The 17,447-nt window shown below is 34.0% G+C and overlaps 2 protein-coding genes and 1 pseudogene across 3 annotated transcripts; 2 read left to right on the forward strand and 1 right to left on the reverse strand.

Moving 5' to 3' along the window:
- Positions 1-2,558: 2,558 nt before the first annotated feature.
- LOC133675684 (ABC transporter C family member 10-like) lies at positions 2,559-10,252 on the forward strand. The gene is made up of 12 exons (XM_062097136.1): positions 2,559-2,890; positions 3,450-5,523; positions 5,686-6,006; positions 6,089-6,175; positions 6,341-6,928; positions 7,019-7,183; positions 8,034-8,328; positions 8,428-8,642; positions 8,727-9,032; positions 9,150-9,213; positions 9,300-9,539; positions 9,893-10,252. Exons 2-12 carry the CDS (start codon positions 3,481-3,483, stop codon positions 10,003-10,005), a joined length of 4,437 nt encoding a protein of 1,478 aa, XP_061953120.1. The 5' UTR covers positions 2,559-2,890; positions 3,450-3,480; the 3' UTR covers positions 10,006-10,252.
- A 987-nt stretch (positions 10,253-11,239) lies between these two features.
- On the reverse strand, positions 11,240-14,754 carry LOC133675694 (uncharacterized). Of its 2 annotated transcripts, XR_009835455.1 has the most exons (3): positions 14,185-14,754; positions 12,392-12,585; positions 11,240-12,110 (listed from the first exon to the last, which is right to left on the reverse strand). XR_009835455.1 is itself a non-coding variant. In XM_062097147.1 (2 exons), exons 1-2 carry the CDS (start codon positions 14,589-14,591, stop codon positions 12,053-12,055), a joined length of 465 nt encoding a protein of 154 aa, XP_061953131.1. In that variant the 5' UTR covers positions 14,592-14,751; the 3' UTR covers positions 11,240-12,052. The 2 variants fall into 2 exon arrangements, 1 of the variants encoding a protein (XP_061953131.1); XM_062097147.1 differs by lacking the exon at positions 12,392-12,585 and having other exon boundaries at positions 14,185-14,751.
- A 934-nt stretch (positions 14,755-15,688) lies between these two features.
- Positions 15,689-17,316, forward strand: LOC133675997 (uncharacterized; annotated as a pseudogene).
- The last annotated feature ends 131 nt before the right edge of the window (positions 17,317-17,447 follow it).

Below are 17,447 nucleotides of genomic sequence, written 5' to 3' on the forward strand. Positions count from 1 at the left end.
TGTTTGTTATCTACTTACCCAGCTCAGTCGCATAAAATAATTATTCTAGTTTAATTTGTTATTAATGATTTTTAACATATATGATTATTAGTTTCTAATATATTGACTCAAATATAAATTATAATTCTAAATAAATAGAGTTAAGAAATAAAATAATTTAATTTATTATCAATTTAATAATTAATTAAGTTATATTTGAATATTAATTGCACTATTTTGCAATATGTCATGATCTTCTAAATATTAAAAAAATCATAAGTAATTTGACTTAAAAAGAATAGCATTCAAGTTAAAGTTAAAGTGTTTTTTTAAGTGTATATTTAGCACAGTGGTGGTTTTTGCGGTTATAATTTGAAAAAATAAATTTTAAAAAGTTATAAATTATAGTTTTTTTTATAATCAAGAGTTTTTTAAAAAAAATTTAATAAATTTTATATAAAATTATGATATATATTAACTAACTAAATATCAAAATTGTGATAGTAATAAAACACAGTTGAAAGCATAGCACTACTCTCTCTTGAATAGAAGTAAAGGAGCCAAATTTAACCCTAATAGGTAGTTTCTTGGGTTTTCTCTTCAATGATCACGGGTTTAAATTCTATCAGAGACACTAAAAGTTTATATGTTCATTAACTTTAAGATTTGTGAGATTAGTCGAGGTATGCGCAAGCTAATCTAGATATCAACATTAATAATAATAAAAAAAAGCCAAATATGACGGGAAGGATACAAGAATATGATGCAGGGATAAAAGTTGACCCCCCAGGAGACTCAATTCAAACTTTGATGGCATATTTTACGAGTCTTATGCACAATTCTTTGATGACAATGATCAATTATATCACAAAAACACACAATGAAATGAATTTAACCAAAGAATGTGTTAATCATGATGCAATGCACTAAGACCAATTCTTACGATGATTAACTTGCATTTTTCTTGGGGTTTTGGAGTTTTATCACTTCAAAACACTCAAATCCAAAATCCAGGCTTGCTTTCAAGTTTTCAGACCCTTTGTAACCCAAGAAAAAAAAAGTTGAAGGATCCCTTTGGAAGAATTTATAACAGGGAGGATGCTTAAGCAAGAAAGTTGTGCATCTACTGTAGGTCCCAGAGGAAAAGAAAAAACAAAAACATATTTAATGCTAACCCTAGAATTTAAATAATCTCATCCTCTAAATATAATAATCGATGTGGGTGAGAAATGATTTGGTTACTTCATTATTTTTTATTTTTTCCTTTTTCTTTGGATTCGGAAATCTGATTGTATGGAAGGAAAAACAGAAATTTATTACATGTTGTGGAAGTCAACAAAAAATAAAAATAAAAAATTGATGCCCCCACATGCTAAATCATACAACTACTTTTATTGATAATTTATTAAGTACAATTATTTCACTTGAAACCACGTGGGAATGCGGTATTCTTTGTTTTCTAGTGCCTTTGAAGAATATATTTATCTTAAAAAATTATTCAATTAATATTTTTTTAAATGTATTTCTGATTTTTTAATATCAAAAAATTAATCATAACCTATACTACAATACAAAAAACGTTATAATCGGTATTGTTTGTTTTTTTGTTTTAAAAATATTTTTTAAAAAATTTAATTTTTATTTTTATACTTTAAATTAATATTTTTTATGTTTTTATATCATTTTGATGCGCTGATATTAAAAATAATTTTTTAAAAATAAAAAAATTATTATTTTAATATATTTCTAAGTAAAAATTTCTTAAAAATACAATTACAATCACATTTTCTCAAAAAATAATTTTAATAGCCAAGGATAAAGATTAAAAGATTGTTAAAAAGGAATGGCCTTTTCAATTGAATATAAAAAAATTTAGTAAATGTTTTAATTTTAATTTAATGAATCAACAAGCAAAAACTATTTTAAGATTCTGTCAAAATCACATGCTTTGGAATTAATACATTAGGTAAGAACAAATGGTGGAGGTGCTTTTTATGTGCATGCATAGATTTCAATAATTTACACTTTTAGTCTAAAATGCCATCTCTCTATATCTATCTAAATCATATATTCCATGTCTTACAAGTCTTCGCAAGAAAATATATTCTTATAATGTATTAGTTTTTACTTATTTTTGTCATAGATTCTCAATTTTGTTTAAAAAATAAATTTTATCAATTTCTTCATCAATGCATTAGAAACTTCATGATAATAGCATGCGAGAAGTGTTATTTTGTTATATGAAATAATATTTTTTATTTAAAATTATATTAAAATATATTTTTTAAAAATTTTTAAAATTTATTTTTGATATTAAAACATCATAGCAATAAAAAAACATCAAAATCATTAATTTAAAAAAAATTAAAATTTTTTTTAAACATTTTGACTTCACAAACAAAACAAAACCATGGAGAAGCCAATTGGAATATGAATTTGAAACAAAAGTAGAATAAAGATTATGAGTAATAAAAAGGAAAGAGACTGGTCGGCCAGCAAGATCGGCCTCTTTGTTCGAAAGCCGAAACAAGCCAAAACAAGACGGGTACATGTCAACAGACAGATCTTACGTGAGCCATGACGATTGACGACACTGGACTCTGTTCCGTCCCTCGCATGCCTAGCAACATCACAATTCCTCCCTCCATTTCCTTTCCCGCAACACCACTAATATATCCAAGCATTCAACAACACTGCAAGCATCACTTTCTCTCTAAAACTCTGGTTCCATTCTGGTTCCATTCCGTGTCTTTCTCTCTGAAACTCTGGTCTAAACTCTTAACACAGCGGGAGAGACCTCAAAAACTCTGAAATGGAACATTAAGAAATACAGGCAGTTCATTGGCTGACACCAAAAGGGGTGATTTTTATTTTTTGGCTTATAAAATGTGGGGTTTGGTGCAATTTTCAGGTTAGTCTTCTAAATGTTATCCAGGTGTGCCAAACTGCTGGTTGAAAGAATGCAAACCTGAATTTCTTTTATTTCTTATGAAATCAAGATTGGCTGATAAGCTTGTTTTTTTTATTTTTTTATTTTAATTATGATGTTAAGGTTTGATTTTTTAAAATATCTTTAGCAAGACTTGCTTGTTAAATATTTTTGAGGATCTCACATTGTCTGTTGGTCATTAAGAAATACTATTTTATCGTGTATAGACTTTTCTTTTTGCCCCAAAAAGAATTGGTAATGAACTAATGATGAAGTTTTTATCTTTTCGTAGGATTACTTCTCTACCTTTTGTTTCTCCTTTCTTGCTTTTTTATGATCACATTTGCTTTAATCTTTAGTTCTTTGTGAGTGATGTTACTTATCATTGTACGTGTATGTGGAAAATGCTTGTTCTTCTTCTTCATTAAAAAATCCTGATAATTGACAAATAGATATTGTTAGGTGGTTTTAAAGATTTGATTAATTGATGATTTTTCTTGTAACACATAGCATTGTTTTCTTGCATTTTATGCCAAAGCAGGAGTTGAAAAGTAAGCAGGAAGGGAAAGCTAATGGAAGACCTGTGGACGTTGTTTTGTGGGGAATCTGTCAACTCGGATACAAGTGGAAAGCCATCTGGTTCTAGCTTGGTATTTCAACCAACTTCATGTATCAATCACGCGCTGATCATTTGCTTCGATGTTTTGCTTCTAATCGTGCTCTTATGCACTTTCATGCGAATATCTTCAGCATCTTCAAAAATATATAAAATAACACCTCGATTTAGAGGCTATTCGAGTCTGCAGATAGTCTCTGTTATACTCAATGGTGGTATCGGATTTGTGTACTTGTGCTTGGGCACATGGATTTTGGAAGAGAAGTTGAGGAAAAACCAGACTGCCTTACCATTGAGAAGTTGGTTAGTGGTGCTGTTTCAGGGATTTACATGGCTTTTGGTGGGTTTGACCATAAGCCTTCCAGGGAAGCATCTTCAAAGAACGCCATTGCGGCTATTGTCCATTCTTGCTTCCTTGCTTGCTGGTATTGTCTGTGCTTTGTCCATATACAGCGCCATTTTAGGTGAAGGAATGTTGGTTAAGATAGCTTTGGATGTCCTCTCCTTTCCAGGAGCAATATTGTTATTGTTATGTGTTTACAAGGTTTATAAACACGAAGGGAATGAAGAAAGGGACCTGTATGCTCCATTGAATGGTGAGGCCAATGGTGTAAGTAAAATCGATTCCATTGACCAAGTTACTCCATTTGCTAAAGCAGGATTCTTCAATAAAATGTCATTTTGGTGGTTGAATCCACTGATGAGAAAGGGTAAGGAGAAAACTCTAGAGGATGAGGATATACCAAAGTTGCGAGAGGCAGAACGAGCAGAAAGCTGTTATATGGAGTTTTTGGAGCAACTGAACAAACAAAAACAAGCTGAATCATCTCAGCCATCTCTCTTGTGGACAATTGTATTTTGCCACTGGAAAGACATTGTAATTTCAGGATTCTTTGCCATGCTAAAGATACTTACTTTGTCAGCTGGGCCTCTGCTTCTGAATGCCTTCATTTTGGTTGCTGAAGGAAAAGCAGGTTTTAAATATGAAGGTTATGTGCTGGTTCTGACGCTCTTCTTTTCAAAGAACTTAGAGTCCTTATCACAAAGGCAATGGTATTTTAGGAGCAGGCTTGTTGGTTTGAAAGTCAGGTCCTTGCTCACGGCTGCAATATATAAGAAGCAACAGAGGTTATCCAATGTTGGTAGGTTGATGCACTCGGGTGGTGAGATCATGAACTATGTTACTGTGGATGCTTACAGGATAGGAGAGTTTCCCTTCTGGTTTCATCAGACATGGACAACAAGCTTTCAGCTTTGTCTCTCTCTTGCAATTCTTTTCCGTGCAGTGGGGCTAGCAACACTTGCTGCCTTAGTGGTTATAATAATTACTGTGCTATGCAACACTCCACTTGCAAAGTTACAGCATAAGTTTCAGTCTAAGCTTATGGTGGCACAAGATGCGAGATTGAAGGCTTGTAATGAGGCTCTGGTTAACATGAAGGTATTGAAATTATATGCTTGGGAAACGCATTTTAAGAATGCTATAGAAAATTTGAGAAATGTAGAGTATAAATGGTTGTCAGCAGTGCAAACGCGCAAAGCATATAATGGTTTTCTCTTCTGGTCTTCTCCTGTTTTGGTCTCTGCTGCTACCTTTGGAGCATGCTATTTCCTGAAAATTCCTCTGCATGCTAATAATGTTTTCACTTTTGTGGCGACTTTGCGTCTTGTTCAAGACCCAATTAGATCAATCCCTGATGTTATTGGAGTGGTTATTCAAGCAAAGGTAGCTTTTGCACGTATTGTGAAGTTTCTTGAAGCGCCAGAGTTGCAGAATGGAAATGTTCGGCACAAGCGCAATATGGGGAGTGTGGACCATGCTGTTTTAATCAAGTCAGCTAATTTTTCATGGGAAGAGAATTCTTCAAAGCCTACATTGAGAAATGTGAGTTTTGGAATTCGGCCTGGTGAAAAGGTGGCCATATGTGGAGAAGTTGGCTCTGGCAAGTCAACCCTTTTAGCAGCAATTCTCGGAGAAGTTCCACATACACAAGGAACTGTGAGTATATCCTTTTAGAACTTCCAGTTTAATCTTCTTAAATGTATCTTGCCATGCTCTTCCAGTCCTTAACTTTTTGGAGTTTCTTAAGAACAAATGTGCCTTAATGTAAATTTTATTTCCTATTTCATAAGTAAGCCTTTTTTTGGTTATGACCTGCAGATACAGGTTTGTGGTAAGATTGCCTATGTTTCGCAATCAGCTTGGATCCAGACAGGATCGATACAAGAGAACATTTTATTCGGTTCGGAAATGGATAGGCAACGATACCATGACACACTTGAGCGATGCTCTTTGGTAAAGGACCTTGAGTTGCTTCCTTATGGTGATCTTACTGAAATAGGTGAAAGAGGAGTCAATTTGAGTGGTGGTCAAAAGCAGCGAATTCAACTTGCCCGGGCTCTCTATCAGAATGCAGATATATATCTCTTGGATGATCCATTCAGCGCTGTGGATGCACACACAGCTACAAGTTTATTCAATGTAATCAAATTTTCCTGATAGAAACCTCTGTCTCCACTCTTAGTTGCTAGCCTTCCCTCAATTCTAACTTGATTCTTTACAGGAATATATCATGGGAGCACTTTCAAGGAAAACAGTCTTGCTTGTGACTCATCAAGTTGATTTCCTGCCAGCATTTGACTCTGTTATGGTTAGTATCCTTTGATTCAATCACTGGCAGGAAATAATTAGTTACTTGCTACAATTCTATGGCTGATTAAACTTCATTTTCACGTTAATGCAATTTTTCCATAAAATTTATTTGTTAAAGCTTTCACAAAAGAATTACCTTGAGACAGCTTATCTTTGTAAACAGTTGATGTCGGATGGAGAAATCCTACAAGCCGCTCCTTATCATCAGCTATTGTCATCAAGCCAAGAATTTCTAGACCTTGTCAATGCACACAAAGAAACAGCTGGTTCTGAAAGGCATACCGAGGTTGATGCTCCGCAGAGACAGGGATCATCTGTTAGGGAGATCAAGAAGAGTTACGTAGAGGGTCAGATTAAAACCTCTCAAGGAGATCAACTGATTAAGCAAGAAGAAAAGGAAGTCGGAGACACAGGGTTTAAGCCTTATGTGCAGTATCTAAATCAAAACCAAGGATACTTGTACTTCTCCATCGCTGCTTTCAGTCACCTGTTGTTTGTCATTGGTCAGATAACACAGAACTCTTGGATGGCAGCTAATGTTGATGATCCTCATGTCAGCACATTGCGTTTAATTGCGGTCTATCTGTGTATCGGAGTTACCTCAACACTTTTCTTGCTATGTAGATCAATCTCTATAGTTGTTTTGGGTCTTCAATCATCGAAGTCATTATTTTCCCAGCTACTAAATTCTCTTTTTCGTGCACCCATGTCTTTCTATGACTCCACACCTCTTGGAAGAATACTGAGTCGGGTAAGCATCTCACCCAGAAAATGTTGTTTCCTTCATGAGGAATGATGTGTAACTGTCGATCTGGAATTGTTTTTATTTTATGTCTCATAGGTCACGTCAGATTTGAGCATTGTTGATCTTGATGTTCCTTTCGCTTTGATCTTGACTGTCGGTGCAACCACAAATGCTTATAGTAACCTGGGAGTACTGGCTGTTGTGACCTGGCAAGTCCTGTTTGTCTCCATACCAATGGTTTATTTGGCTATTCGCTTACAGGTAATTATGTTATCCTCTTACATGAGTGCTTTGGAATTGTGAGAAGCTTGGCAATGACCCAATCTAAATATCAGGAAAGCAGACTTGAGGCTTCAAGAATAATAACTATAAAAAAAGGCTAAAAACAATTCTTACAATGAGCTGTTCAATTCACCCAAACTGCCTGGAGTCTGGTTCTTCTGAAACCACAGGATACCGTCTCCTCTACATAAAAAAAAATAATTCCTTGCAACTTGTGACCATGTAATAAGTTCAATGCAATGAAACGTAACTAATCATTTTTTATAGAATAATTTGATATTTAATGTCTTAAATTGCCACATGTAGGAATGTAGATTGTAGGCTTAAAAAAAGGCTAAAAGTTTTCTTGCAGTGAGCTTCAAATTGACCAAACTGCCTGGAGTTTGTTATTCTTCTGAAACTGGTTATCATCCCAACGATTTTTTAGAACAACTTTCTTACTACCTGTGAAGAATCAATGCAATGTAACACAAGTAATCATCGTGTACAATTTATCACATGAGCTTTCAATTGTATTAGTACTGTTTATATGATAGGTAAACAATTTAACAAATCAAGGCATTTATAGTGTAAAAATTCATGAGGGAAATCTTGCTTTCAATCTGAGAACAAATCTAAAGAGTACAGTAGTATTGGCATAACTTCTACAAGAATGGACGCCTCAGTTAGTCTAACAAAGGTGATCTGCTCAAATATAATGCATAAATTGATTATATGGCTGGAAGTGGCAGTATGCTGTTATGATCTCTTTCTTTTGAGGACCACTACCATTGAAGATGATTTTACATTTATAAAGTGGATTTCAGGATTATCTCATTCTTATCTGCAGGCATATTACTTTGCCTCTGCTAAGGAATTGATGCGGATCAATGGCACAACCAAGTCTTTAGTGTCAAATCATCTGGCTGAATCTGTAGCAGGAGCCATGACAATAAGGGCCTTTGAGGAGGAAGAACGTTTCTTCGCAAAAACCCTTAACCTCATTGACATAAATGCTAGTCCTTTCTTCCACAGTTTTGCTGCAAATGAGTGGTTGATTCAACGACTTGAAATATTTAGTGCAACTGTTCTTGCCTCTGCAGCACTCTGCATGGTTTTACTACCTACTGGAACTTTTAACTCTGGTGAGCATTTATGCTTCTTTTCTTCAACTTTTTTTGAACACATAATATTACGAGCTTCCCAATTCTGACTCATTGTAATACTTACTTCCATTACTGTAGGATTTATTGGAATGGCACTTTCTTATGGACTTTCATTAAATATGTCGCTGGTGTTTTCGATTCAAAACCAGTGCACATTAGCAAATTACATCATTTCTGTTGAAAGGCTTAATCAATACATGCACATACCAAGTGAAGCCCCTGAGGTGATTAAAGATAACCGACCTCCATCGAATTGGCCGGAAAAGGGTAAAGTCGATATTTGTGATTTGCAGGTTAGTCTTACTCCTATGATTTATTGGTGTTTAATGAGACAATTGGTGAAAGCTAGCAGACTGAAATAGTTTAGTATCAAACAGATTAGATACAGGCCTAACGCACCACTAGTTCTTCGAGGAATCAGTTGCACATTTGAAGGAGGGCACAAGATTGGAATTGTTGGTCGAACCGGCAGTGGGAAGACTACACTTATAGGTGCTCTATTTCGACTTGTAGAACCAGCTGGAGGAAAGATCATCGTAGATGGAATTGACATCTCTAAGATTGGACTTCATGATCTGCGGTCACGACTCGGAATAATACCTCAAGATCCTACTCTCTTTAACGGGACTGTGAGATACAATTTGGACCCCTTATCCCAGCATACTGACCAGGAGATATGGGAGGTAACTTTTCCAGTTCATTTGACATTTTAATCTAGTAATCATTGTCTATAAACCAGCAGAACCGTTGTTTTCTAACTTCGTGCTTTCTAACTTGAAACTTTGTTCTTTATTTTCAAGGTTCTCAGAAAGTGTCAGCTTCGAGAGGCTGTACAGGAGAAAGAGCAGGGTCTAGACTCTTTAGGTATGCTTTCTTCCCCTACATGGAAAATAATGAGTGTATGCTTTCGATTGTAATAGTCAGTGAATGATTAACAACCTGCTACACAGTTGTGGAAGATGGATCGAATTGGAGTATGGGGCAGAGACAATTATTTTGCTTGGGCCGTGCCCTTTTGAGGAGGAGTAGGGTACTGGTGCTTGATGAAGCAACCGCATCAATTGATAATACAACTGACTTGGTTTTGCAAAAGACTATTCGGACAGAATTTTCAGATTGCACTGTAATCACAGTAGCTCACAGGATACCAACAGTGATGGATTGCACAATGGTACTTTCCATTAGCGATGGTAAGTTTCATTTCTTTAATTCTTATCTAAAAAATGCACTTATCTGTATCCTGCACATCGTGACTTTGAGGATTTGCACTGATTTGTCGCCACTCCAAGATAATCTCATGTAGCTGATCATTCATCCATGCCATCCAACATCTTAGCAGAGGCTTATTTTTCTGGAGTGACCCCAAAATACCAGAGCTACAAGGCGATCTATTGCCAAACCTTGGTTTCCATTTGAAAAAAAAGACGACAAAAACACAGCCTAACACTTAAGAACGAGAGACGACTGTAGCTGCAACTTCATGTAGATAAATCTCAAAAGAAATTCCAAGATGTATCACTGAGCTGTTTTTGTTCTATTTCAGGAAAACTAGTCGAGTTCGACGAGCCAGAGATGTTAATGAAGACGGAAGGTTCACTTTTTGGACAACTTGTGAAGGAGTACTGGTCTCATTTACACGCAGCAGAATCATATTAAAGCTGAATATTATTTATCGTGTATCCCACTTCTCATTTCACCCTAGCTTGGCAGCAAAGAAAAGGATGCCAAGACCAGGTAGCAAGTATGATGTATGATGTATGATATTGCAACAATACTATAGGGCTAGGGAGGAGAAATGGAGAGGAGGAATATCAGTTCCTATCCTTAGTTTTGCACTTGTATTCAAACATCAAGCTTGCTAATATCTACTGGGAAATTGAGTGCAGTCAGCCATTTTTCACAAGTGTCAAGAGCTTAGTTTTTCTTAATCTTAGTTGGTGAAAATTGGGAAAATAATCATCAACAAATATAATCCATTCTTTACATCATCCTCGGGTTGTATTTCACCAGCAATCCGGTTAAAACTTGCTTTGATCTTTCTTCTTAATTTTTTATTAAAATAATATCTTTTAAAAAAACAATTAACCGACATTTTAGATTTAATCTAGTTCTATCAAGATTAATATGCTCGACTTGTAACCAGGATGATGGATGCATGTAAATCAGTGGATGCAAATTATTTTAACAGTTATAACTTTTTCTTTGGCAATGCTATCTATTCTTTATTAGAAGTTTTTAAGCGATATGCTGCAGAAATATGCACATATAACTTCTTCTTTTTATTTATTCAATAGTAACCGTATTTTTAGATTAGTTTTAGATTCAATTGAGACGAAATCCCTTCCAGTAATTTTAAAATTACATTTTTATATTATTTTGGTGTATTTAAAAAAAAATTCATAAATTTTCATAGCTATTGGCCTCAAAATTTAAACTTAAGAAATTAAGGAACATGGTTAATCTCCTTAACTATCATATCAACCTATGCCCAGGGGGATTATGAATTTAGCAACATGATCATATATAGTAGCAAGTTGCTAGTTAATAATATATACCAAATATATGAAAATTATAAAATGAGATGGGAATATAAGCTGTACATAAAAAAATAATGGCAAACCTCAAATATACCATAAACTATTAGGGTAATATCAATTTACCTTAAAATTATTTTTTATATCAATTTTATTTTTGAAGTATTTTGATTTCTCAATTAAGAACTTTTAGAGAGAATAAGAGAAATCTTTTAAGCAAGAGAACATTTAATCAATTTTCTTAGAGTATGTTTGTATACGCTTGTTAAAGTATTTGCATCCAAAATGTTAAAATAAATTCCAAATTGTCCTAAAACATAACTTAAAAAGTATAATAAATTCTCCACTTATATGGATTGGTGAGGTAAAGGGAAAATTTTTTTTACTGAAATTGTCGTTTAGGTCGTATAGTATTACAACAATACTGTAGGTCTGGGGAGGGAGAAATGTGAAGGAGGAACTGAAGTTCCTAACATCAGTTCTGTACTTGTATTCAAATATCGAGTTCCGCAAATTCTTCTTGGCAATTCATTGAAATTGGCCACTTTTTGTAAGAGCATCAGGTTGCAGGCCTGCCGCCACTCCACTCTGATTTCCCTGTATCTATCCACACTCCTGCAGCTAACTCATTAGTGTGGATAGATACTGGGAAATCCCACTGTCAAAATCATCAGTGATAACCATCATCTGGAGTTGAATCCAGGAGCTCTACGAAGAATACAAAAGGTGGTGCTACTGAAACTTGAACTATAAGCTTTTTGCTTCCTTCCTTCCTCTTTTGCCGTTGCTTTTGTCCTGAAAAATGATGCAGAAGCTGTAGATTCTGATAGCGTAATAACATGTTCCTCTGTTTTCCAACGATGAATGGTGAAGCAAAAAGAGAGCATGCTTGATCAAGACCAGAGACCAAAGTCGGATGCATTTATCAATCATCAAAGCCCATTGAGAAGGAATTGGACAACTTGGGATGCATCAAAAGAATTTTATTTTATTTTTTTTAAAAAAGGAGAGCGTATGCTCAGAATGAGGATATAGAATGAACACCATGCAAGTCCTATGAGATATTCCCATGAATAAACAGTGAGACCATTCAAAAGATAAAATGATCACTTTCATTTTCTTTATGGTCCTCCAAGAGTGGCATTTTCTATATCTTCTCTGCTCAATGCTTAACTGAATCTCCTCTCCACATCCTTTTCAAGATTCCCTGGTCCATTCTTCAAGTACCTGCATCACAAGATACAGTCTGTTTAGCCAAGTAATAAATCTAAAAGGATGAATAGTGTAACTGAGTAGAAGACTTATTTCCTCCCTTTTACGTCAAATTAGCATTTCAGAATCCATCTCCAATGGTAAAATCTAACTGCCCTGGATAAACAATGATATCTTAATTTGTGCAATTTGATAAATTGATCGATTAGTCCTAGCAGGTTGAGAATTCAAAATTTGAATAGCAAGGGAGAATAGGGAAGAGTGAACTCTCAGGCAAGCTGCAGAACCAACTAAACCTTGTTTCCCACTTAAAGTTATCCAGCTTTCTCCACCATTCCTTTCCTTTTATTGAATCCCAACCAAGATTCAATGAGCACAATGTCATCATTGCATTGGTCTTACTCTTGAATAGGTGCCATCACCTTGATATTTTAGAAGATTGATGGTAGAGAAACTTCAATTGTACATAGTTCAATTGAAGATTGAAGGTCTGCACAAACCATTACAATAGTAAAAAAAAAATACATACATAAAATATGGAAGCTGCTGTTTAAAATGAGAAATCATCTTCTTAAAGAACAGAACATGATATGAAAACCATAGCTTATGTCCCAAATTTCAGAAGGGCATTGACTAGCCCAAACTGAATTAATCTTAACCAATTGATCTGCAGGCTATGAGCCTATGAGCTAGTCCCAAATTTCTGCACTAATGACATTAGACCCATTGATATTTGCTGGACAGGGCTAACCTTTCTGTTAACTTTCCTATTGTCATTGATCACACGACCTCCAACTTCCCACATATTGGTACCAATTTCCTTCACGCAATCACTAATCCATCTTGACTTTTGATCATGCTTAAATCCTTTTATTTACATGATCTATTAGCATCAAACCGTTTTTCTATATGATCATGAAGAAGAAGCTTGTGATGGTCCCATAACTTCTCTGCATTGTGTAGGTATATGCCATGCAATCATCTATTTAACACCATCTCCAGTAGCACTGTACCTTTCAATTCCCACACACACTATTTATCCAAAGCAACACAAACTCATCACGTTTATGTATCTCTGTCATCAATTATTCCCTAGCTACTTCCACTGAAAAATAAATAGATACTCTTACAATTGCTAATTCTGAAACTCTAATTTATACATAGCTGCAGCATTTCTAATCTTATCAAACCAACTACAATTTATTAATTCAAGTCGTCCATAAACTACTAATATTTTGATAATATTGCTCCACACCATATTATTCTTCTTCCCCAAATGCAAACCTCATATGAGCACAAACCTCTTGACACGCTTGCTAGATTACTTCTCTAGTGTACAACATGACTAATTGAGGAAATATGGATGTGCTCTTTTTTTAGATAAAATGAAAAGGTATTAACACTGATTCTTCAGCCTTTTGCTGGTCTAGAAAGGTTTTCGTTACATCAACCAAAATTATCATATCATAGAAGCTCATCTATTCATCGAACCTCACTAAATCCCTAGATTCAAACTAGTTAGGATCAGCTAGATCCTTTTTATCAATTCTTTCTGAGCAGCAGAGTCCCCATCACTAACAAGAATAATCTCACTTCCATCATTATACAAATATTTTCAATCGGGATTGTGTAGCCAAAGATTGACAAACAAACTTCGAGCAATAGCTATAACAAAGCACACTTGACTTGTCAGATTACAGCAAACGCCATTAAAACTCTCCAGCATAATTTAATGGAAGCTATGATACATCTAACAACAATATTATCTGTTGTTCACTAATTCAAATCACCAATTTTTCCTTGCCAGCTCAAGTTTCCTTCTTTTCTAAAAATTCCAAATTACATGTAGAAACCACTCAACCTAATAATAAAAATAAATCCAAATAATGAGCATAATACAAAAACACGGTAATCATTTACAGTAAAAGATAACTCAAACAGACTACATCATGACCACACCAGTAGCAATTCACCAAACCACAATGATCGTATGCAAAGTTGAAAACTTGACAGCAATTACTCACATACACTAACAAACAAAACAACAAAAACCCAGATGCTAAAACAACAATAAAGAACCAAACTTTACCTTATATAAAGATCAGTGACATCAAGTGATAACTGAGCATGCCAATCAGGTTTCTCAACAAACCAAATAGCACGGCTCTCCTTGCTTTGGTAAAACCCCAAACCCTTCAACCAAGCTTCAATGCAAGGCAAACTATGAGAGTACAGAGGCTTTTTCTTGTCAGGGAGTGTTTGTAGCCACTCATATCCTGTTGATGATATCTCCCCTGCTTCTGATGATTTTAAAGAAACTATTCTTTTGGGTTTTCTTGGAAACTTACATAGAGGATAAGGACATGAAGGAGATTTAGAGAAAAGGGATGGATTCAACGAAGGAAAGTGAGAGACTTTGGAAGCATGAGTAGAAGTTGAAGGGTGCGAAGAGAGGGGGGTGTTACTAGTGGCAAGGAAGGAAGAAATGGTGGTCATGTTTTTGTTCTATTTGGGTCCTAATCTTATGGATTCATTTAATTTTTGTTGGGATGGATTGGAGGGGGGAGGTTTTGGTGAAGCTTGGAGGGTATTAAGGTGGAGAGAGAGTGTTTTGAATGAGCCAAGGAGACATTCATCATCTTCTTCTTTGGAGTTAAGCGAATGATAAGAAGTGTGATAGCGGTAGGTTTTGAAAGTGATTTTTATTTATAAATATATTAAAATAATATATTTTTTATTTTTTAAAATTTATTTTTAATGTTAATATTTAAAATAATTTGAAAATATAAAAAAATTATTTTTTAAAAAATTGATCACACAGTTTAAAAAGAAAGTTTAAGGTGTGAGTATTTAGACCGGGTTTATAATCAAATTATATAAAATAATTGATTTGATGAAACTTAATTAAAACCTCATTAATTTACCTATCTAATCATAGATTCAAGTAAAACTTTAATGAATATAAATAAAATACATATTATTTTTTTATTTTTATTTAAAAGTGAAAAAATCATATTTATGAATTAATGAAGGTTATGTTTATTTTTACAGTGGTACCGTATTTTTTTAAAAAAATATTATTTTTTATTTTAAATTAGTTATTCATAATATTTTTGGATTGTTTTATCATGTAATTTTAAAAATATAAAAAATATTATTTTAATATATTTTTAAATAAAAAATACTTTAAAAATAATTGTTACATGATATAAAATACTTTTTAAGTAATTTATAAGTTGAATCAACTTCATAAGTTGTGAGTTAATGTAACTTAAAAATATGAGCATCTCATTGGATCATGTATTGAATTATATTTGAAATTTTTTTTGATAATGTTATTAAATTTGATATGATTTAGTTATTTAATATATTAACTTAGTTTATTGTTTTGATTTGGATTTTAAATTAAATTAAGTTAGAGTTTATTTAATAAAATTTATTGGCTCAACTCAATAAAAAATTAATTTTTTTAATTAAAATCATATTATTTTATTTTTAAAAAATATTTGACACAACAAGAATTTTTTTTTAAAAAAAAAAACAGATATAAAGTCTTTGATCAACAAAAAAAAATCCCACCAAAAAATCCTCAAAACTTGCCCTTTCTCCTCCAACCCATCGTTCCACCCTCCCTTTCCTCCCTCCTCCTCATCCGCTCGCAAATCTCCAATAATGGCAGATCCAATAACAAACTACACAAAAACCCAACACATCCTTCTTCTCATAGACCTAACTCTACTCCTCCACCACTCCCCAAAACCTTACATCACTTGCCTTCTCTCCTCCATCAAGCCCCTCCTCTCTTTCCCTCCCCTCTCCACTTCTCTCTTCTCTTCCAAACTCTTCTTCTCCTTCTTTTCCCCTCTTCTTTCCTCTTCAAACCTCCTCTTCTCTCCTATTTCCCTCTCCTTTGACCACCCTAACAATACCCTTTGTAGAAGAACACGTCACGAACACATGTTCAAATCCTGTTTCAAAAGAATAACCATTCTGTAAAAGTTATCTTATCTGTAAGTTAGGCATATACTTATCTTATCTGTTAGCTAGGCATGTATTTATTTGTAAAAATCAAATCCTTGTAATAGAATGAGTTCAGATGAACTCTATTTAAGTTCCTCGTAACTCGCAAATTGAAAACAACGAGGAATTTTATTATCAAATAGCCACTTTACACACTCTTCACTCTCTCTCAACTACACTCTCTTCTCTCTTGCCTAAAATTGAGCAGTCTTCTTTTTCTCTGAGGGCGGTCAATGTGGCTACTATGTTGTAGGAGATACTTCACGAGTATGCCTGGGAGTCTGATTCTTGTGATTCTTTAATAGGCGAGTCTCAAAATTCTGACTCTTTTGTTCTTAACTCTAATTTGGTTATTATGTTTTCACCGATTATGAGATCTTTTAAGTGGATTTCGAAGATTCTTAACATGGAATTGAATGGTTGGTGTTTAGCATATGGGAATTTGTTTAATGAGAAGTTTAATAGAGTTCTTAAGAGTGTTAATGAAGGGTTTGGTAGTAAATATATTCACTTTAGTTAGGTTGATTTGAAATGTGAAGTTAGGTGTGTTAATTTTGATGAGTCTGAAGTGCGTTTTGAGCTTTTTGAGAGGGGGATCAAGGTTTTAGACTTGGGATTTTGTTCTGGTGATTCTGTTGTTTTAGGTTCTGCTCTTGTTCCTTTTGGTTTGATTTATCCTAGGATTAATGTTTCGCCAAAAGTTTTTGATTTTAATGTTTGTTGTAAGAAAGTTTCTTCCCAATTGAGTCTTGAGACATTAGATGTGAGTAAAAAGCCTTTGGAAAGTAAGTGTTGTGATCTTGAATTAGTTAACCTGGACATGTTTTCTAGATTTACTTAGAAATTCATGAATTCACAGACAGGTAGTTGTGAACAAAGGAAAATGGTTTTGGAAGATTTTGGTGGCGGAACTGCGAAATTACATGTTAAGGCAGTCCAATTCTTTTATGAACGTACGTGAGCTTTCAAGGGAAGTTGAGAAAGACCAAAAAGAAAATTGCAGTGAGTTGTCTGAAGATAAGGTTCTTGACATGATATGGATTGAAATGGGTGAGTTTGTCTTCAGAAAATCCACACCTATTTGGCAACATCTCTTGAGTTTTCTGTATAAAGAAGGTTGTGGGGGCTTTGGATTCTCTTACGAGATGGCTGTTCCGTGTTAAAGAAATATTTAATTTAAAAATTTAAATTATTAAATAAAATTTAAAGATATGATTTATATAATTCTCTAATATATTTAAAATTTTTTTTTTTAAACTTGAAACTTGAACATGATTATATTATTTTATATTTATTTTTTACCAAATAGAATAAAATTGATGAGATTTGAAT

This window comes from Populus nigra, chromosome 16, assembly GCF_951802175.1.
Source record: "Populus nigra chromosome 16, ddPopNigr1.1, whole genome shotgun sequence".
Classification (NCBI taxonomy): Eukaryota; Viridiplantae; Streptophyta; class Magnoliopsida; order Malpighiales; family Salicaceae; genus Populus; species Populus nigra.